Below are 21172 nucleotides of genomic sequence, written 5' to 3' on the forward strand. Positions count from 1 at the left end.
ATATATATATATATATATATATATATATATATATATATATATATATATATATATATATATATATATATATTTTTTTTTATTATTTATTTTTTTTGTTTCATTAAAATTTATTTTATGAACCCAATAACTAATTTTTAAAGTTTTCAATGACTCGTGCGAAACTTCAATCGGATAGTTATTATATATATATAATATATAATATTATATATATTTCATGACACAAGTGCAGCATATTATTTGGGTAGGGAGGCGTGCAGTGCCCACAAAGTAAGCGTATAAACACAGCTGGACGTAAAAATCTGGAAGCCAATTTTGGACGTCCACTACAGTAGACAGTTGTACAACTGCAGCGATGTTTTTTGTCAGTCGTCCAGAAAATAAATCTGCGCCAAATATGTGATTCTTCTTGACTGGTAGAAGCTGGTAGAAAAGAAAAAAAAAAGAATAAGAAAAATGTAAAGAAAAGAAAAAGTGAATTCAAGCAGAAAATTAAATTAATAAACCGTAGATTTGAAACACTCAGCATGATTATTAATTTTCACTCTAACCCAGAGAGTGTTAATGTAAGTAGTTTCGCAGAAGAAATAGCGCATGATTGGAATTTTCCTATGTAACTTATACAATTGGTATTTGGACATTGAATATTTTAAGAGGTGCTTATATGTGAGAAAAAGTACACTATATTGCTATATTGCGTGGTTATTTTATTTCTTGAATGGAACAGATTTTGAGCTCAAAATGTTTTACACTTGAACGATGACACGTTTACATTTGATGAATGGATTTGTGTAACGTAGAATTTCTTCATTAAAAGTTCATTTGAATGTATCCGATATTAAAAAAAAAAGAAAAAAAAGTTCAATTCTTTTTTTTATTACATGTTGTCATGTAACAAAGTTATAAAAATATTAAAGTTAGAATGGTCGTATAGCTGTATAGAAAGTAATACATGAGCACATAATACATAAGCTGTGGAGAGTGAACATTAAGTAAGTTAGCCCCCGCCCCCCAACTCACACACACACTGTGAGTTTTAGCATGGCTGCTATGTGCATCCATCCTCTCTAAAAGCATCAAAGCTAAGCTCCCTTAGCTTTGATGCCAAGCAAATAGAAGGTGCTGTCTGCAGACCCTCTGACAGGAAGTAGACAAAGCTTTAAAACCAGTGCTCTGGCAGACCCCTTTTAAAAATCAACTGAAACATTTCCATACTTGTGACTCAATTGAATTAACATATGAGTAACGTATAACGTGAAACTTTTTTTTTTTTTTTAACCAGTTTGTTGTAAGTTTGAAATATAACAACTTGCATTCCTCTGAAAACCCCCAAGTTGCAGGCGACAGTTGTGAGGAGCTGTAACAAATGCTAGCAGCCAGTGTCACAACCTCAACCCAAAAGTCTTGTCAGCACCATTATTTCCCCTTTTTGCCAACTAGCTACACTGGTCCGAGTGAAAAGCAGAAGTGTTTCGGGTCAAACGTACAAATTCTGCATCGCGTTTCTTACGTGCAGTCTAACATACACGGCTTCAATACGTGTGTTGGTAAGAAACTGTGTTTGATATCGTTCAAGTTTACGCTTATAATGGATAAAATTCCCATTTAATTCGTATTATTATTATTATTATTATTATTATTATTATTATTATTATTATTATTATTATTATTATTATTATTATATTTATTTATTTTTTCTTTGTTTCTTTTTTTTCCTTTCCTTTTTTTTTTTTTAATGCAAAGGCGCTTTACCGAACGTTAAGTATAGACGCTGTTCCAGTTTGTTCACGTTCTCGTCTCTTCGGGGTGAGTTCGTTTAGTGCGACTTCGCTTCACCTTTTGTTTGCCGCCGTTCCCGTCGCAACATACTTTGATGAGGAAGCCGTTTGCATGCACGCGAGTGAGCAAAACGCGACCGCTGCGGATGACTGCAGTGCACCTTGAGGCGGGACACCCTCCTCCTCCTCACCCCCACTAACGGTTTTCAGATGACACGAAGCGTCACCGCTCAACGGGCGGCGCTGCAACACTAAACAAGCGGCCATTGTGCCTCGACTGGCTCCTCTTGCTGCCCTCGGAGGAGATTCTTGCCTCGTTGGCCAGCGGAACAACAAGCAGCGGCAGCGGATGGTACAGATTAAATCCTCGGGCCAAGCAGCTTGTAACCGAGATTTATTTCCCCCCTCGTTGCCCTACATTTTTTTCGGTTGATGTCAAACGAAAGGTAAAAGAGAACATCGTGTCACTACTTCCGTTAGCGCGAGTGCCGAACATTTAGATTTTCGTTGTGCTAGCGGTTAGCTTTAGCACGCTTGTTAAACGGAAACGGATTTTTCAGCGTATTGGCTTAAATGGTTTACTAGCAGCATGTCGCTGGAACGGTACAGCATCTAAAAGAAATCAGTATCTTTTAAACGGTAGGAAGTTTTTGTCGTCGTTGTTGTAACCGCGTTGACCCGGGACATCCTCTCGTCGCAGTGAGCTAGGCGTCGTAGAATGTTCACATCGTGCAGTTTGGCGTCTTGGCTCGTAATTGCTAATAGCCCGTCTTTGTGATGACCTAGTGGGGAGGAGGATTAACGTTGGCTAAGATTAGAACAATTTGGCTCCTCGTCGCATCCGTGATCCTTCATATTCGCTCGCCGTAAAAGATGCCCGACGTCCCTGGTTGGGACACCAATGTTTGTGTAACACATTATATAACGTTAGCACATGTGCCAGTGTTGTTATTTGCGTTGCTATCCAGGGGGACGTGGAGGGTCGAGGTTGTTTTAGTCGTGTTGAGAGGCAGATTTGATTTTGTGAGGGGGACAAATCAGTCAACAGATAACAGCTGTTTAAATCCCAGACCCGACTAGTTGATGTCATCATGTGGACAGTAACCATGCGAGCTTTATTCAGAGCCCTGTGAGTCTTGGGTTCATCCCTAATACCTTCTTATCACCGTCTCTGCTGGATTAAACAACTCCTACAAATAGTGCGTTAGATAATGGCTCCATCAAGGTCCATCAAAGTTATTCAACGAGTTTGCTTCATGGCACTTAGTAGAGTTCTTTAAAACTGAGAGAATCTTTTAATCTGTGTCCTCGTTAAATTGAGGTCTTGTTTCCCTCCTCACTTTTTCCAGGTGACATTGTCTTTTTTGGGATGACAACATCACAGAGATACTTGGAGTCCAAGTCAGCGGGTAAGCGGACACCCTGCAGTCCATTGCACAGGCTTGTGTGTGTGTGTGTGTGTGTGTGTGTGTGTGTGTGTGTGTGTGTGTGTGTGTGTGTGTGTGTGTGTGTGTGTGTGTGTGTGTGTGGCATCCCCTAAATGACATTCTTAGTTTTCACTCTCAGTGCATTGTTGTTGTTTTTTTTTTACAAAATGTGCAGCTCGCTTCGCTGACATGGAGTGGCAGACGCCGGCGGTGTCGGAGAAGTTCCAGAGCCGTTTTGGCCGCCGTCCCGGCACAGCGGACAGTGGGGACACCGGACTGGGCACCTCAGTGTCTGACAGCACAGAAGGTGATCCTCCCCCCTTCTCCATTTGTCTCCGCTGGCTCTTAAATGTGTGATGTAACGCCTTCTTGGATTCTTGTGCAGCCCTTGCCAAACTTTATAAGATGGCCAGTCTTCAGTGTCTCACAGCTGACTGCAGAGTAGCACAGCCCTTTGTTCAGGACAGACTCTTTCATAGACCATTCATGAAAACATCCGCAATCCACTTTAGTCGCTTATGAGATTAACAGAAGCAGATTAAATGCTGCCCAGATGCCTTCAGACTCCCGCTGGTGATCCTTATGCTGTTGAGGCTAATTGAAGGTGTGTAGTGTCGCGATGCCAGGACCAGAATGTTTGCGATTGAGTGAAATCTCACTGTTGGTGAAATGTGCATGTGCGTGTGTGTGTACACTGGGGTTGCTGGGCAAATCTTTTGACTGGTTGGGCCACAATGGGTTTGAAAATTTGACAGAGGGGCCGGAGCAGGAGCAGATGGAGTGTTTTGGTGACCCACCTCATAGGAGAGAAAATGTATCATGGGACAAGTACAAAAACACGTTGCTGTAATGTGAATAGAAAATGACGTAAAGCATTACAACAAAATGTGGCTTTGAAGCCCCACTGTATTTAGCTCTTTATTGAAATTACTCTGAAAACGCTGAAAAAAAATGGATGAAATGCAGCTATTTTATAACTTGCTTGCTATTACTCTAATTTCTTCAAAGTTTGGTGGGCCTGATTTGGCCCCCGGGCCGTAGTTTGCCAAACCCTGGTGTAGACTGTACGTTATAGAAACGGTATCAGTCTTTTGAGAAACAACAGCCCATTATTTCAAATGTTACATTGTCATAAAAAGTTGAAGTTCACATATTTGGCTCAAATCACTTTCCCAGTGTCTTGCAACAACATGTCTCCAGCCTGTTAATGACACCTCTCCCTCCCCAGGTGTTTGCTCTGCTTACCCAGACTGCTTCATGTCTTGTTTTGGTCTCCTGCCAATCATCTGGACGGCCCAGTGTTTGGCGTGGGAGGTTGTGAACAGTGGACAATGAGCTGTTTTCTGAGCTTTTGGGTGATCGATGGCGCAAACATCCCAAACAGTGAAGTTGTGGTAGGGCGGGGGGTTGGGGGGGAGTAAAGATGAGAACGTGACTGAAAGTATGAACATTTGAAGTTTAATTTGTTAGAGAAATTCTCAGAAACAGCGAGTGAGTTAGGAACAGTGCATTGATGGAGAGACGCTCGTCTACTTTGCTTCCACTTAGTTTCTTTAAAGTTGAAAATTGAGTTGTAGTGTTTCCTGGGGAAAGGCTGTACCTTGTTTTCTTCTTTTCAAATGCTGAACAGTGTGTGTGTGTGTGTGTGTGTGTGTGTGTGTGTGTGTGTGTGTGTGTGTGTGTGTGTGTGTGTGTGTGTGTGTGTGTGTGTGTGTGTGTGTGTGTGTGTGTGTGTGTGTGTGTGTGTGACCCTAATGAGACCGTTGCCCGCTAACAAACCTGGTGGTTGCTGGCACCAGCACAGAATATTAAAGAGCGCTATAACATTTATTACCCCCGGTGGTCTGGAGATAATTGCCGGCCAGCTGTTGTGTTCAGGGTTCTGGAACAGGGTTGGATTTGGGTGCCTCACCCTGGAAATGAACACCTTCACTCACATACTTTGTGTCAAATTTAGATGAGCGTTTTCCCATTGACTTGACTTTTTCAGTCTGTCACTGGCAGCTTGGAAACACGGACACTGACGCTGTTTTGTAAGGGAAGGGTGAGGCCTCGAACTGCCAAAAACACCCCTCCCATAATTAAACAGGGTGGTGGGAGTGTGATGCTGCCGGTGCACACACAGGGAACCTTGTTGTGGTGCACAAGTTCACGAGCGCAGAGTTGAAATCCGAACTGGTGCTTGGTCCTGTTGGACGAACCGTGTTTGCTACCGCGTTGCTCTAATTTTAGGGAGCGTGTGGTGTTTTGGTCTTTTTATTTGTTCATCGCTTGGGCTTTAAAACACCAGCGGTCTGTCCCATGTATTTCCATGCGTCAGCAGTCTCTCATCACACCTCCAGGCCGCTGACTTTCTAAGCTGACTGGGTCTTTTGAACTTCACTTGTATTATTGACGAAATCCCCCCAAAAATTTGTGTTTCCTGGCGTTTACCTCGGCGTTGCTATTGATTGCTTACGGAAAAGCTGTGTGTATTGCGTTGCATTTCACATGGATGGTAATGACTGCGACCCCCCCGCCCCACAACTGTATTTTCCCCTTTTTTTGTGTTCACAAAAACTGGTGTTGTGATCAGGAAGCCGCTGTGTGGCCTGTTGGGTGTGGATGGTCCCTCGTGGAGCAGGAAACATTTGAGAATAATAGACTGGAAAATGATCTTGATGTGCTTCAACAATGCCAGGCTCCGATTCACGAAGCAGCCGTTCGGAGCAGCAGAGCCCATCGGAAAATATTCACCGTGGCATCAGACTGGATGAACTGCTGTGCGTGTTATTGTCCTTAGAAACACTGGACTGTGATTTGTAGACTCTTCTGTGCCCATTCAGGAAAATGTCTCCCTTTTACCTGATTATTGGTTGCGCAAACAAGCAACAGCTTGCCATCTTTTTTTATTTTTTATGTGCTTTCTGTTCCTGTTGTCTTGTTAAATCTCTCTTCACCTGCGGGCCGACGCTAATTAAATCGCAGTATTTCTTGCCGCAGTTCAGCTCAGGCTTGTTCGAGCCGGCCGTGACTCACTCCTAACCCTCAGGTTCACGTTGGAATTCCTCGGTGAACACCTCGACACGCCGTTGATGCCGTGTTTTCTTCCTCCCTCCCCAGTGTTGACTTGGTCCTGGTCTGAGTGGCTGGTGGTCAGCGGCACCAGCTGTGTTTTGAAGGACCAGACGGTGGTCGGAAGTACACGTGTGTGTGACAGCGAGGAGTGGGGTGGGGGAGGTGTGGAGGGGGAGGGGGGCTTCAAGGTGCTTAAATAAGCGGCACTCTCAGATCACCCTGTAATACGAGAGGTGGGCTATAAATACAACTAACCTTTCCTGCGCACGCCAGTGTGGTGTGTGTTTGCCTGGAGCTCCTCACTGCTCCTCTGTACTCCTCTGCTCCTCTGTACTCCTGCTCCTCTGTACTCCTCTCTGCTCCTCACTGCTCCTCTCTGCTCCTCTGTACTCCTCTCTGCTCCTCACTGCTCCTCTCTGTTCCTCTGCTCCTCACTGCTCCTCTGTACTCCTCTGCTCCTCACTGCTCCTCACTGCTCCTCCTGTTCTGTCTGAGGACAACAGCACTTCTGTGACTGGAGGGCTGCTGGGACTCACAAGATGCTGTGGTGTTCTGACTGGTCGGGTTCAGGGCGCTGCTGCTGCCGCCGCCGCCGCCGCTCCGCTGCTCCTCGGCTGTAGGAAACATGCCACAGCTAATCACATGTTTGTTGCCTCGGAGTGAGTGGCAGGTCTGCAGCCTTCGGCAGCTCCCCGAGGTCAGTATGCAACGCTGTCGGGGCTCTTATGTAACTCGGGCGGGTTCGGTTGGGCTTGTCGGCGCACGTTTAGATTTTACTGCCCGTGAAAGTTCTACTCCTGCTGCTCGAGTTGCTTCATAAAGTACAACTGGGGCTGTGTGTGTGTGTACTTGCAGACCCCACCTCCTGTTACCGTAGCACCTTCTGATGGCTTTGATGCTAAGAGAGGCTATGGAAGCAGCTAGCTGTGTGTGTGTGTGTGTGTGTGTGTGTGTGTGTGTGTGTGTGTGTGTGTGTGTGTGTGTGTGTGTGTGTGTGTGTGTGTGTGTGTGTGTGTGTGTGTGTGTGTGTGTGTGTGTGTGTGTGTGTGTGTGCTGTCAGTCCATGAGCAGCCTGTTCTCTAGGTGGCGCCAATGGGAGCCGGTAAGTAGGCCACCCTGCCGCATCCGCTGCTCATCATCATCCCTCTATTAAAAAAAAAAAAAAAAAAAGAGGACAGCCTGCAGCGATGATCTAGATCAGGGCTCCTCAAACTAAGGCCCACGGCCCACATCCGGCCCGCCTGAACGACTGGAGTGGCCCACTTCACTTTCCACACAATCCATCTGAACGGGGACATTATTTTTGCATGTTGTTTTGTTGACGAAGGCTGACGTTCTGATTAAAACGTATTTTTACAGTTTGTAACCGTTTCCATCAGCGGCGAAGCCGAGATCTGATCAAAACAGCTTTGCGACTCAAAAGTAGGTCGTGACCCACCAGTTGAGAAACACCGCTGTAGTGTAAGGAAAAGACAGTTGACCCCCGAGCACCATACATACACAGGACAGGTAATGTGGCCCCCACTGTAGATCAGGCGTGGGAAAACTACAGCCTGGTGGCCATTTGTGGCCCGTTAAGCTTTTTAATGCGGCCCACTGTGCTTGAAGAAATGATATCAATAGTAAGTAAGTCATAAAATAGCTGTATTTCCTGAAATTTTTCAGTGTTTGAGAGTAATTTCAATAAAGAGCTAAATGCCGTGGGGCTTTAAAGACATTTTGTCGTAACTTTGCTTTTGTTCATTTTCAATTGACATTAAAGCACACGTTTTCTACATATCCTGTGTGTTTTTTCTCCTATGAGTTGGGTCACCAAAACACTCCGTCCATCTGCTCCTGCTCCGGCCCCCCTCTCTGTCAGATTTTAGAACCCAATGTGGTCCCTCCAGTCATAAAGTTTGCCCACTCCTGCTGTTGATGGTTTAACGATTCCCCTGTGTGACTCTTGATGTCACTGAGTCTGACTTAGTCTGAGTCTAAGTCTGACTGACCCTCCTGCTGTGCTCTTCCTGCCCCCAGACTTCTGCAGCAGCAGCAGCAGCAGCAGCAGTCCTCCCTTCCAGCCCGTCCGCAGCCTCACCTCCATCCCCACCGCCCATGTGATGCCCTCCACGGCCGCCGCCACCCCCCAGACGGCCCCGCAGGACCTCCCCCGCTCCTCGTCCTCCTCGGGCTCCGGGACCTCCGCCGCCGCCGCAGGTGGCTCCTCCTCCAAGTCCTCATCCCTCGCCAAGTCCGCATCCTCGCCCGACCTGGATGGCCAGCAGGTGGCGGCGGCGGCAGCCGCGGCAAGGCCGGACTGCCTGAGCCGCTACCGCAGCCTGGTCAACGGGCTGGACCGCTCGCTGCTGCCCCCGGAGGACGGAGGCCATAGGTTCGACACCCCCGCCGTGGAGCCCACGCTCAACCAGTCGGCCCTGATGGGGGCGCTGTGCCCGGACGTCAGACTGCAGAGAGTGCAGAGAGACGCAGCGCCCCCTGGCTGCGGGTCCGAGTCCTACAGGGAGAACAGCTACAAGGTGCTGCCGGAGACCCGGCCCGGCGCCCTGGAACCGTCCAATCAGAGGGCCGGATTCCCCGGCGCACACGCCAACCCTCTGGGCCTGCAGACGCAGGCGCTGCTGCGGGAGCACGGCTCTCCCAAGGGTCTGGAGGCGCTACGGCAGGACAGAGGCGGTGAGATGTCCAGCTGGCAGCAGCAGCAGCAGCACAAGCAGCAGCTGGACAGTTTACGGCTGCAACTGGAACAAATACAGGTGAGTCTGGTCGGGTTCTGGTCAGGTCGGGATGGGTCGGGTTTGCTTGGGTTGGGTCGGGTCAGGTCAAGTCTGGTCCGTTTCTGGTCCTGTCTGGTTAGTTTGGGTCACTTTGAGTTTAGTCGGGTAAGGTCGGGTCGGGTTCTGGTCTGGTCTCAGCTGATACAAGTCAGTTTTGGTAGACGGTGGAAGAGAAAAACACCTTGACTGGGTGAAGCCTGCAGACAGGAAGTCTGGTGTGGGGGTCGTTGGAAGCTGGACCCCTGAACAAATGTAGGTCAGATGTTCACAGCGTGAAGAGCCCCGAGGCGGCGCAGACATCCGCCCCCGTTTCATCACATGATTCACGAGTCGGTCAATAGGCTCATTATTGCAAATCCAAATGATTTGCCGTTTCTTTCTTGTCATGCTTTGTCTTGAATGCACCTCTTGTTCCTTTTTCCAGCAAAGATCCTAGAATTGAAAAGCACTGACCATGTGTGTTGTTTTACGGTAATAAAACCATCAGAGCAGCTTTTGCAAACGTGATCATTTATTTAGCCTCTGCGTCAAAACTAATCAATGTCAAACTGATCAAAGCTTCCAGTCAATGAAACAAGACAAGCGTGGGTTTGTGAGTGGAAATTAGAATCCTCTATAAAGAGACTGGCAGCTTGACCCTGATCAGCTTTTATTTCTTGTCTCGATGCCGTCACAAGGTTGTTTTTATCTCAGCTGTTACTATCATACTATCATGTGGTTACTAACTTTATTCCTCTAGTATAGAGTTACACTATATCCTCATGTCTCAGGGTGCCAGCGTCAGTTTCATGGCAGATTCCTATTTTTGGGTTTCTGTCAACATCTATACTTAATGCTCCCAATAATGTCAACACTGTGCTGATCTGAGCAGAAATGACCTTCGCCGTTCTCTTTATTCCATTTAATCGTCAAAATGACATTTCCCTGGGCCATCGCACGCCTTCTCCGTACTGCACACCTCCAACTCTGAGATTTTTTTTTTGTCTCGTTCCTGCAGCTGATGAGTCAGTATCCGTCCCTGTACTCCCCCGCTCACTCAGAGTCTGGCAAGTGGGACGCTCTGGTCAAAGCCAGCGAGAGCCTGTTGAAGGAGAAGGAGCTGATCATCGAGAGGCAAGTCTTCCGTCGCTTCACTGCAGGATCTTTAGCTTGACACCGGTGGTTTCCCCATGACGTTGCTCACTCTGCACCCAACCTCCTTGTGCTGGTTCAGACAAAAGCAGCACCTGGGCCAGCTGGAGCAGCGGCTGAGGGACAGTGACCTGCACCTGCTGGGCCGCGGAGCCTCTTACAACGACATGTGCATGTTGAGGCTTCAGGTCAGTGGAATCACGAACCGCATTATCATCTGCAGAAGACACTCTTTTCACTCAGAAGACTTTTGACTAAAATGCGTTGCCTTGCGCGGCGTCCCGACAGGAGGCCCAGAGGGAGAACGTGTTCCTGAGGGCGCAGTTCGCCGAGCGCACTGACTGCGCGGCTCTGGAGAAGGTGGAGGCGGAGCGCCGGCTGGCCACTGTGGAGGCGGAGACTCGGCGAGTGACGGAGAGCCTGAAGGAGAGCTGCGAGAGGCACCAGGAGGAGATGAAGAAGCAGGAAGAGAGGGTTGGTGCTCGTCTTCCAAGCACATGACGGAGAGAATGCGTCTCCACACATCACTAAAGTCTTTAGTTTTGGGTTTAGTTTGGCCGTTTGATTTCAAGCCACTTCCAAAGGGCCATTGTGTAAGATTTAGGAGCACCTAGTGGTAAGACAGTATATTGCAAACGATGCGAACATCTCAGTTGATGTCACATCTTCTTTCTGGCAACTGTGACGCGAAGATAGAAGTACTTCTGCCTCCTCGCTAGTGGAGCCACACAATGATAAGTCACACCGGTTTGGGCTTGAGCAGCCTGGGGGCCATATGCAGCCTGTTAAGCTTTTTAATCCGGCTCTCCGTACTTAAAGAAATTCATTTCATAGTGAGTTAGTCATAAAATAGCTGCATTTCATCACGTTTTCAGTGTTTTTAGAGTCATTTCAATAAAGAGCTAAATACTGTGGGGCTTCTGGGACACATTTTTTGTTGTAACTTTGCCTTGGTTCACTTTCAATTGACATTAAAGCTGTTCTCTACATATCCCACGATATATTTTTTCCTCCTATGGAGTGGGTCACCAAAACACTCCATCCATCTGCTCAAATTTTAGAACCCACTGTGGCCCGCCAGTCAAAAACTTTGCCCAGCCCTGTACTAGTTACTTAGTTACTCACTAGTTACTAAGCTACTCAATAGTTACTTACTCATCATTTAGTTACTCACTAGTTACTTACTGATTACTTAGTTACTCAGTAATTACTTAGATGTGGTCGTGTTGACCTGTTTTCCTGTGTATGCAGATCCGCAGTCGAGACAAGCACATCGGCAACCTGAAGAAGAAGTGTCAGAAGGAGTGTGAGCTGAAGAGGGAGAACCAGCAGCGGATCGAGACCTTGGAGCGCTACCTGGCCGACCTGCCCACCCTGGAGGACTACCAGGGCCAGAACAAGCAGGTCCGTGCCGCCTGAGCTGAGAGTGGACTGACGAGGGGAATCGATGATGATGATGATGATGATGATGATGATGATGATGATTTCTCCTGAACCAGCTGCTGGAGGCCGAGCAGCAGGCGGCTCTGCTGCGGGACAGGGTGCGCGAGCTGGAGCTCTGCCTGGACACGACCCGGTCGCAGCTGAGGGAGAAAGACGGCCACCTGGAGGAACAGAAGCGCAAAGAGAGGGACCTGCTGACCACCGTCACCGAGTAGGAGGCTCCTCCAGTCTGATCACAGCCGGCGTGCCATGAGTGCAAGATGCTGATCCTGCTTCTGTGTTTGTGACCCGCTCAGCATGCAGCAGCGGGTGCAGCAGGGCCTGGAGGACGGAGCCAGGCTGCCCTGCGTGGACCTGGAGAAGCTGAGAGGAGAGAACGGCTCTCTGAGGGAGGAGCTGCAGAGACTCAAGAAGGTTTGACAGCTTTCAATGCTCATCTTGTGCTGTGGTATTTTAGTTCTTTTATTTTATTTATTACTTATTCTTTTACTTTTTGTAGCTTGTATCTGTTGTTTTATTACATTTATCTTCATAAAGTGTCCTTGACTATTGAGAAAGGTGCTTATGAATAAAATGTATTATTGCCTGCCCTGACGTTCAAGCTGAGTTGTACTGTTTGAACTTCAGTGGTGTTTAGAGGAAGTGTGTTCCATTGATGCTTCACCACAGACATTTTTTGACTGTTCACTTCCTTTGTGGGTGTTTCCTTTCTGGTAGAAGCAGAAACTTGCCTCACTTTGACGTCTCAACAAACAATGCTAACTAGCATTAATGTTAAAGTAGCTTCTATTAACATCACCTGCCACCCTGTTGTGTCCTTTGTTGCTCCTACTGTGGAATCAACTGATGGGAAATCACACCTGTTGCCCATTACCCCTTGCTCTTGTTCTCTTTATCCAGGTCATTGAGAAGCAGCACCGCATGATGGAGCAGCTGGGTACTCAGATCCAGGTGTTTATCTCCTCACACTCACTCTCCCCTCTTCTACCTCATTCTTCTCTACCTGATGCCTCACACTCACTCTCCTCTCTTCTTCTCTACCTGATGCCCTGTTCTGTGGACTGTAGCAGCAGTGTGTGGTCAACTTTGGTGTGTGTGTGTGTGTGTGTGTGTGTCCCCTTCAGGCTCTGGAGCAGCAGGTCTCCCAGGAGGAGAGCAGCTCTCAGGGCCTCAGGCAGGAGGTGCTGGCCAAGGAGCACGATATGTTGGAGCTCCGTACCGCCATGAGGGAGGTGAGGCTAAGCCCCGCCCCAAAACCCCTCTCATCTTGTAGTCCTAAGTTAAAAACCCTGATTTAGAAGATCTCCTCCACTGACTGACTGTTCTGGACTCGTCTCCTCCTCCAGCTGTCTAGCCAGAACCAGGAACTGATGGAGCAGAATTTGACCCTGCAAGAGCAGATGAGCGATGGCGGGCAGCCGAGCAGCAGCAGTAGTGGCAGCAGCAGTAGTGGCAGCAGCAGTTGCAGCAGCAGCAGGCTGCAGCCGGCCGGGGCTCGGCTCACCCAGAAGCTGCACCTGGAGATGTGGTCCTGCCTGAGCGAGCTGCGGTCCCTCTGCAGCGTCCTCACCCAGAGGGCTCAGGGTCAAGACCCCAACCTGTCGCTGCTGCTGGGCCTCGCAGGTAGCAACACCTGCCTGCTGCGCCTGCGTCCACCTTCCGAAGCCACCTTCTATCCGTTCAGTCTGATGGCTGACTTTTTTTCTCTCCCTGTTCCCCTCCTGTCCGCAGCGCCCCAGTCGACGGCGGCGGAGCAGACGGAGGACTGGATGAGTCCGGAGGTGCTGCAGAAGAAGCTGGTCGAGGCTCAGCAGCTCCGACGAGACGTGGAGGAACTTCGCAACGTCATTCTGGACCGTTACGCCCAGGACATGGGAGACAACTGCATCACCCAGTAGCCTCGGCGCGGGGCGGTGGGATGAGGAGATGTGATTGGACAAGATGTGACAAGATCACCTGCAGGAAGAGAATCTGAACTCGTCTCTCAGCTTCTGAATGTCGGAAAGACTGGGTTTGTTTTGTAAGGAGGCCGGAGGAGCCGCAGTGGTTCAGCCTCACTGGTCTGACTGACTGACTGACTGACTGTTGATAGTGGAGCCGGCCGCTCGCTCAGAGCCCCTCCCCCTGTCCCCTGGTGAGGTCATCTATTTCAGTCCAAGGGCTCACAGAAAATAACTCGCCTCTAATACTTGATCCTCAACCTGTGTGTGCGTGCGCGCGTGTGTTTGTGTTACCAAACAGTCTTAGATTGTTCCTTCCACTCCAGCAGGACGGATGTTTGTGTCGTCGACGTCCCGCAATATAATTTATTTGACGCTCACTTTCCCTCTCGACGGAGGGGGAGAAGTTATCGATACGCTGGTTGACAATCAACTGAAACTATTTTTTAACCTGCGCTTTTGAACTGAATCCACACGTTGCCGATGCTCCATTATTTACAATGGTGACAGGGTAACGTGAGACTCCGCTGCGAGTTCTGAGCCTTCACAGCAGAAGGCTTGTTTTTCTTTCGTCTGTTGTTTTTTGTTTTTTTTTAAATACCAAAAGATCTTCCGGCACCGACGAGGCCTCCAACAGCTTTTGCTTACCAAAGAAACTGTGGTCGGAAGCATCTGCACGTGCGAGTGCGTGTTGAACGTCGCTGTGAAAAGTTCCCTCTCGCTTGCAGGTCGTCCTGGTTCTCCAGCAGAAGAAGCAACAACCAACCAACCAACCAATCGCGTGCCTTCCTGTCACATGCGCAGCGCTGAGCGCAGACTCATTTTCAAAGGCGCTGTTTGAAGCCGACTCTCTTCTCATTCCCTGACCCTGAATGTAACCTGAGACTGGGGGTGGTGGAGCCCCCTGGTGGCCGCTAGTAGATGCATGGAGTCAGTTTGAAAGTTGAGCCCGTGTGACGTGTGTAGACGAGAAACCTCACAGTGTTCCAGAAAGTTCAGGTTAACGACGGTTAACTCTTGTCTGACAGTATTAATTTTGTTTGCGCCGACACTCAGCGAGTCCCGCTAGCATGTTGCTACGACATTTTGTCAGTCTGTTAGGACTGAGCTCCTCTCCTGCGGGGGGGCGACACCTCTTTTACGCGTTGGTTCAGTACTGTGTGAGAACGGTGACTGGAGGGGTCGGCTGGTTCGCCCCAAAATCAACCAACCGCAACGTTTTTAACAGATTTGACTTTTTCTATTTGGCCAAACCGCAGGAGCAGCGAGTGACGTTGCAGAGCAAAAGGGATTTCATGTTTCAAATATGCAACAATAATCTTTTCTCCATACAAATAATACACTTTTGGGAGACACAAGCCATTTTTATTTTATTTTTCCTTGGACCTTTTTTTAAAAACAAAAAAAACAAACAAAAAAAAAATATTAGCACAAGGTTATCTTTGAAAACATCTCAAATGTTTTTTTTTGCGAAAGGGAAAAAAAAGATGTTTATATTTTTCATATTTTTGTCCCATGTTTGTATTTACATATTTTAGAAATAAAGAGTTTCCTCATTTTATTGTTCTTATTGAATTTCTGACTCTTTATTTTATCAACTTGCTACTGTGGATTAGTTTTGGCAACAGTGTCATGACATCCCAACACGTTGTCAAAGACGCCAATAGGCCTCCAAACATCTGCTTATTCCACCATCTCAATCCCACTTTTTGCCAAATTTGAAGGTACCGTTTGCAGAAAACGTTACAAACGTCTTATGACCCTTAATAACAAATCAGCCTGTGGCTCTATCACAACCTGTGACTGTGAATCTCGACCAGAATCTCGGGTTGAAGCAGTTGTTCAAGTCTGAATGTTGTGAGAAACAGTTGCTGCAGGCCGTCCTCGTTCTCAACAAGAAGCAACCTTGTGCCTTCGTGTCACATTTACAGCCACAAAGGGGCCGTTTGATGCTTTAATCTCAAGGTATCAGTCGTTAAAGGGCTGTTTTATTCCTTGACGCTAAAAATAATATTGTCTCTAATGGTCACTGAAATGTCTAAGGTCACCCTGTCTAATATTCAAACACTGGTTGGGCCACATCAAAACAGTCCAACTTCTATTTTATATTGCTAAAAATTTTGCAATGCCTGATGAAAAATGAACGCAAGTCATTTCCACAGTTGCTACATCTCAAATTAAACAGGTGGATGGCACAGCTACTCGATCAAAGTCTCTGCTAATCAATAATTCAGCAAGCCGCTGCTCGGGTGTCGGCGTCCTGTTTCACACTCGCTGGTGGCGGCTTCGCGGCTCAGGGAGACGACGTCGAGCTATTTTTAACCCTGTTTTCCAAAAAACAACCACTGAATCTTGGATGTCCCCACCGAGCCGCCAAGATCCAACATGGTTCCTTTCAGTGGTAGTTGCTCACCCAGCGCAGATGCCAGAAAAGTTTTTGGACTTCTGCACTATGCGGCCCCCGTAGACCAAGAACCAAGAATAGACTAAGAACCACGTTTAAGATCAAAGGTCGTCCTGTTACTTTTTGTTTTGAGGTGTAATGGGGGAAAAAATAATGGGCCCAATGGGATATTTTTGGCTGCAGTACCTAGATTGGCCACTAGAATAAAATCGGTACGCCCGTTTGGTATGCAGTAATACATCCATCTATGGTCCCTCCTGGGTGACCACGGCCGATGCTAGTGCTGCCTCCTCCTCCTCCACAGCCGCAGGGTGGTGTTGCTCGTCAGGCCACATGAGCGCAGCGTCTGCTGCTCGTCCTCGCAGCGGCGCCGCGGCCACACGCTGATGATGTCATAGTCAGGGAGCCCGCCTCCTCTGTAGGGGGGAAAAGAGGTGGAGGTCAGCAATGGGGGCCTAACGATACCGAGAAAAGTAAACTTTGCCCTAAATATGATAATAAAATTATTCTCCATAGTCTGTTGGAGGAGTTGGTACCTGTGTTTGTTCAGGTGGCGGCGCAGCAGGCCGATGGTGTCCGAGCTGAACATCTTGAGGACGAAGGTCTGGTCGCCGTCCTCCGACTTCACCTTCAGCGTGATGACGTCACCGGCGGGTGGCGGCGGCGGCGGCGGCACCTCACAGCTGGGTGAGGTTCAGAGAGCCAATCAGCAGGCAGCAGTGGAGCCTGATCAACGCTCACCAGGTGTCACAGCTGTTTTTCTATTATTCCCTCAAAGCTTCAGTCGACCAATTCCTCTCTTGCCATGACGTCCACATGAGGAGCGTTGTGACCCTCACGCAGACTCAGAGACACAAGGTCCAGTTCATGGTTGTAGCTTTTCTTGTCTTTATTTTTTATAAGGTCCAAAAATATAACCGACTCTTATCCATCATCAAGCTTCCTGCTGTCTCAGGTCTGCTGAAATCTTATGTGGTGTCCCCAGTGTGCGAAATACAGGGGGTCCAGGGGTTTGGACCCCCCCACCCCCATGAACAATAAAAAACAATAATATGCCAAGACTAAATGAAACCGCTCAGACAGCAGGTAACGTTTCCTACCTGTCCTTGGTGGTCTGCAGGGCTGCAGTGTCAATGAGAGTGACTGTGCTGCTGCTGCTGCTGCTGCTGCTCATTAAACCCTGTTGGGTGAAAGTGTTAAGAAGAAGATCATCATCATCATTTATCCCATACTGGTGTCATTTGCAGAGTTAAAGCAGCATGTACAGTGCAAATAGTAGAATTAAAAAGAAATAAAATATACAAATTATTTACATATCTGTGAGTGTCAATAAATAAGTGTTGAGACACTTTCAGCAGCAGCGCAGAGAGACACAGCAGCAGCAGCAGCAGCAGTTTCCCACCTGCAGGGTTTCCCTCATCGGGGTCCTGATGTCGATCACATGACCGGCCTTGACGATGGCTTTGGGTAACCTGCTGAGGAAGTGCTCCACGCCCACCTTCTTGCCTGGGCCCAGGGAAGAGGTGGGTGGAGTAAGTGTTAGCGTTAGTGGGGGACCTGGTGGGGGGACGCCAACCGCGTGTTGACCCCCTGAAGCAGCGACGTCACCGTGAACGGCCTGGCCGACGCCGGGGAACCTCTTGTTGGGTTTCCTCGGGACGAACTCCTCGTGCCGTCTGTCGTGAACCTGAACATCCAGGAAGGAAGAAAATACAGTTTTCTTTGAGAGCATTCGTGGTTGATAAAACCATAAGATTTCATACTTTTTTCATTGTTTTTAATGAATATAATTCCCTTCTATCATCATATTCCATCTTATTTTTATTTCTATTTTTTTATTTTACCATACTTTTATCTCTCTTTATACTATAGTTTAGCACATTGCCTTTATTACACTAGTTCCCTTGTTAAGCTGTGGGAAACATATTTTTTTTTCCTGGAGATCAATAAAGTATCTTTATCTATCTATCTATCTATCTATCTATCTATCTATCTGTCTGTCTGTCTGTCTGTCTGTCTGTCTGTCTGTCTGTCTATCTATCTATCTCTCTTCAAACCCCAACCAACCTCAAACGGGACTCCGTCTGGGAATCTGTCCTGGAGCTCCGACGGCAGGTAGCCGTCCATCAGGTCTTGCATGCATCGCTGCAAACCCAGGAGATCATGTTGTTATGTGAGGGGCCAGTATATTGTGCGTGTGCGTGTGTGTGCGGCACCGACCTGCGTGCTGGGCTCCTGGTAGGACCTGAAGGGGCCGTCGAACATGGCTATGCCGTTGCTGTACAGCGTCAGCCGGACGCTCTGCTGCTTGACCAGCTTGGCGCCCGTCGCCGTGGGCTGGATGAAGCAGTCGCGCTCCCCCGTCAGGCTGTTGAGCTCCTTGATGTTCTGCAGCACCAGGTCAAAGTTCATATGGAAGCGTTTGTCTGTGGGGATTTTTGGTGGGAGACCACAGATTCAGGTTCAGATGACTTTCTTAGTTCCAGAGGGGAATTAACTTTCCAGTCAGTCTTGTCCACAGCAACACATTAGTATGACAGAGAAGAAACAGAACATTTGTCTCCATCATCTCATTGTTCATCTCATGAGAAGAGAAGACGTGTGTGTATGTGGTGGTGGTGGTGGGGGGGTGGCGGGGAGTGTACCTGGCTGCGTCAGGAACCTCTTGATGTTGTGGATCTTGTGGCCCTCGGCTGAGTCTCCTCTCTCACTGCTGTCCATGCAGACCAGGCCGCAGTCCCACAGGACACTCTGTCACACCAGCTCATTTGAGATCAGCACAAACAACACACAGGAATCAGTTTGAGCAGCGACTGACCTCCAGCTGGGCAGCTTTATCCTGCAGCTGCCGACACTTCTTCTCCAGAAGGTCTCTGCTGCCTCCAGGGTCTCCGTCACTCTCTAGTGGACACACACACACACACACACACACACACACACACACACACACACACACACACTCAGATGTTCTCGTCCAGGGGAGAAGACCGACCAGCTTGTGAGGTTGTGAATAATACCAGATTCATTTGGCTCCTTCAGCTTCTTCTCCAGGACCGAGATGATTTTATCCTTCAGAGAGAAGGTTGGGGTTGTGATGTCTGAAGATGAGGTCATAATGCCCAACACTGAGCCGAGGTCGATGGTCGAGCTCTCACCCTGCCCTTGATCTCATGCGCCTGCCTCCTCACAGTCTCCTCCAGCAGGCTGATCCTCTGCATCATGGCCGACATCAGCTCAAAGTCAGTGGGGGGACCTGCTGGAGAAAGACAGAAGAGATGGGAGGAGCATCCTGACGTTGGTTGAACTTGGACTTTGTGAGCAGCTTCTACCCATCCAGTTTCTCTCAGTGCTTGTCTTGCTCTCAATGTCGCCGCTGCTGGAGCTCAGACCAGCTGTCACATAGGTGTGACATCAGTGTGCGAAAAACCCTTCATATTCCTCCTGATTGTTACTCAATAGCAATCTAAATATCCTTATCCAATATTTCATGGATACAGGCCATGACAGTCTACATAACAACACGCAAACGTGCAAGCTCTGCTTAGAAAAAAAGAAATTGTGATCAATATTTTTTAAAAGTTGAATATTAGACAGGTTGATCTTAAAGACATTTTAGTGACCATTAGTGACTGTCCCCTGTATTGCGCACACTGTGTGATATCAGTGTTGCACAATGAACCCAAAAACAACATTTGGAGATGTCACAAGAGTCCAGTTTGATTTCACAACAGCAACGGCACAACACCTCCTTTTGGTGAGAGTTGTGGTGCGTGACACCGTGATAAACTTAGAAGATACTAAGATGACAAATGATTTGCTGTGAGCAGCTCATCAAACAGCTGAACACACTGAGCCGCTTGGTCTTAAAGGGCAACAGTCCTGACCAACGTGTCCTGTGGCATCACTGTTTATCACCATCTACAGCTGATGTATGCAATCACACCTCCAGAGTATGAACGTGTCTCCTTACGAGGTACCTTTCTTTAATGGGACGTTTGACTTTGAGGTGGAAGTCGCAGCGTGAGAGGGAGCAGGAGCGGACCTCTCATCGGCCACTTCAGCCTGAAACTCTGACGACAAATACAAACAGCTTCATTCCAGCACAAACACAGCGTTCACCATCTCCTGCTACTGGCCTGTGCGACAGGATATGCATGCGTTTTGTGTGATTATCTTAATAATTTCCTGATAATCTCCTCCTCCTAACAATTTATTCCCCAAAGCAGAAATGTGAAATTCAAATTTTCAAAACTCATGACTCCGTACCTCTCAAAAGATCCCTCCTGAAAGGCGGGTTTGGTCTGTCACTGCAAAACACAATGAGAGAGAGAACGTCCTCAACGCGCTTGTTGATTTCACAGCAGGGTGACACCAGGATGTGAGACGTACCGCTGGTCTGTGGCGGGGCCCTGCAGAGGAGCCCGCCTGGTTTTCTTCAGCACAGACAGAGGAGAACTCATCCTTCTCAGACAGATCAGTGGGGCTGCAGGGACAAATAAATCAATCACACCTCTTCTACAATCACAAGACGTCCTTTTAAGTTTGTTTGGAGTGTCAACGACAATTGGGGAGATATAAAGTCGGAACTTTATTTCCAATACGATTTGGAATGTTCTCTTCCTCTGTACGGTTGATTGGCAGGTGTCAAACAGATTGTTGCGTTTCCGCCGGCATCAGTTTTTAATTCTATCTCTGGTTCCATATTCAGTTCTAAGTGGGATGGATCCTCAGCCGACCTCTTTTTAAACAAAGAATTCTAACTTTGATCTCAGAACTGTGGCTTTAAGAGATATTGAAGAAGGCAGGTGCTGCTTCTGTCGCCTGCCTCTGGTTTTGTGATGAGGAAAATACCATGAGGGCCCATAGATGTCTCTAAAATAAGAAGGTAAACCTCTGATGGGCGTCTCACCACTTTAAACCTTCGATCAGACTAAAAACTTGTTTTCGTGCTGTTTCCTTTTCAGTGTATTTTTCCACATTTGTTTTTAACACAGCATGGTCTCTACGTGAGGGAGTCGTGAAGTCATTTTACCTGAAGGTGGACTTCAGAAAAAGTGAAACAAAAAAAGTCTTAGAAGGTCTCCTCCACCCTGGACTGGTCACCTGGATCCTCCCTGTACGTTGCTTTGTTTGGCGTCTGTGGTTGCTATTGGCAACGGCGAGGCAGCCACCGGCACGCATGACCTGAGGGATTATCCCTGTTTCATCCACAAGAGGG

General features: G+C 48.0%; 2 protein-coding genes across 5 annotated transcripts; one reads left to right on the forward strand and one right to left on the reverse strand.

Annotated features, from left to right (window-relative positions):
• Positions 1-1472: 1472 nt before the first annotated feature.
• Positions 1473-15116, forward strand: cep85 (centrosomal protein 85). 4 transcript variants are annotated; one of them, XM_076041238.1, is made up of 14 exons: positions 1473-1544; positions 3125-3184; positions 3378-3509; positions 8279-9015; positions 10034-10149; positions 10250-10355; positions 10456-10641; positions 11419-11571; positions 11667-11821; positions 11907-12024; positions 12511-12561; positions 12735-12842; positions 12957-13233; positions 13342-15116. In XM_076041238.1, the coding sequence occupies exons 2-14, from the start codon at positions 3145-3147 to the stop codon at positions 13506-13508; spliced, it is 2346 nt and encodes a 781-aa protein (XP_075897353.1). In that variant the 5' UTR covers positions 1473-1544; positions 3125-3144; the 3' UTR covers positions 13509-15116. The 4 variants fall into 4 exon arrangements, with proteins under 4 accessions (XP_075897353.1, XP_075897356.1, XP_075897355.1 ...); XM_076041241.1 differs by lacking the exon at positions 1473-1544 and adding an exon at positions 1765-2127; XM_076041240.1 differs by lacking the exon at positions 1473-1544 and adding an exon at positions 1766-2221.
• ubxn11 (UBX domain protein 11) lies at positions 14894-21124 on the reverse strand. Its single transcript, XM_076041256.1, has 13 exons — positions 20344-21124; positions 20221-20261; positions 19932-20024; positions 19110-19210; positions 18972-19023; positions 18773-18855; positions 18600-18705; positions 18175-18380; positions 18022-18099; positions 17357-17641; positions 17055-17134; positions 16491-16637; positions 14894-16370 (listed from the first exon to the last, which is right to left on the reverse strand). The coding sequence occupies exons 1-13, from the start codon at positions 20412-20414 to the stop codon at positions 16232-16234; spliced, it is 1482 nt and encodes a 493-aa protein (XP_075897371.1). The 5' UTR covers positions 20415-21124; the 3' UTR covers positions 14894-16231.
• Between the last annotated feature and the right edge of the window lie 48 nt (positions 21125-21172).

This window comes from Nelusetta ayraudi, unplaced genomic scaffold (genome assembly GCF_046127955.1).
Source record: "Nelusetta ayraudi isolate G7.1 ecotype Tasmania unplaced genomic scaffold, CSIRO-AGI_Nayr_v1 ptg000063l, whole genome shotgun sequence".
NCBI lineage: Eukaryota > Metazoa > Chordata > Actinopteri > Tetraodontiformes > Monacanthidae > Nelusetta > Nelusetta ayraudi.

Coding starts and splice junctions, on each gene's coding strand:
- cep85 (XM_076041238.1), top strand. CDS start 3,145: ATGACAACATCACAGAGATACTTGGAGTCCAAGTCAGCGG. Junction 11,822..11,906: donor CTGCTGACCACCGTCACCGA/GTAGGAGGCTCC, acceptor TGACCCGCTCAG/CATGCAGCAGCGGGTGCAGC. Junction 12,562..12,734: donor AGCTGGGTACTCAGATCCAG/GTGTTTATCTCC, acceptor TGTCCCCTTCAG/GCTCTGGAGCAGCAGGTCTC.
- ubxn11 (XM_076041256.1), bottom strand. CDS start 20,414: ATGAGTTCTCCTCTGTCTGTGCTGAAGAAAACCAGGCGGGCTCCTCTG. Junction 19,024..19,109: donor CGCATGAGATCAAGGGCAGG/GTGAGAGCTCGA, acceptor TTCTCTCTGAAG/GATAAAATCATCTCGGTCCT. Junction 16,371..16,490: donor CGCCACCTGAACAAACACAG/GTACCAACTCCT, acceptor TCCCCCCTACAG/AGGAGGCGGGCTCCCTGACT.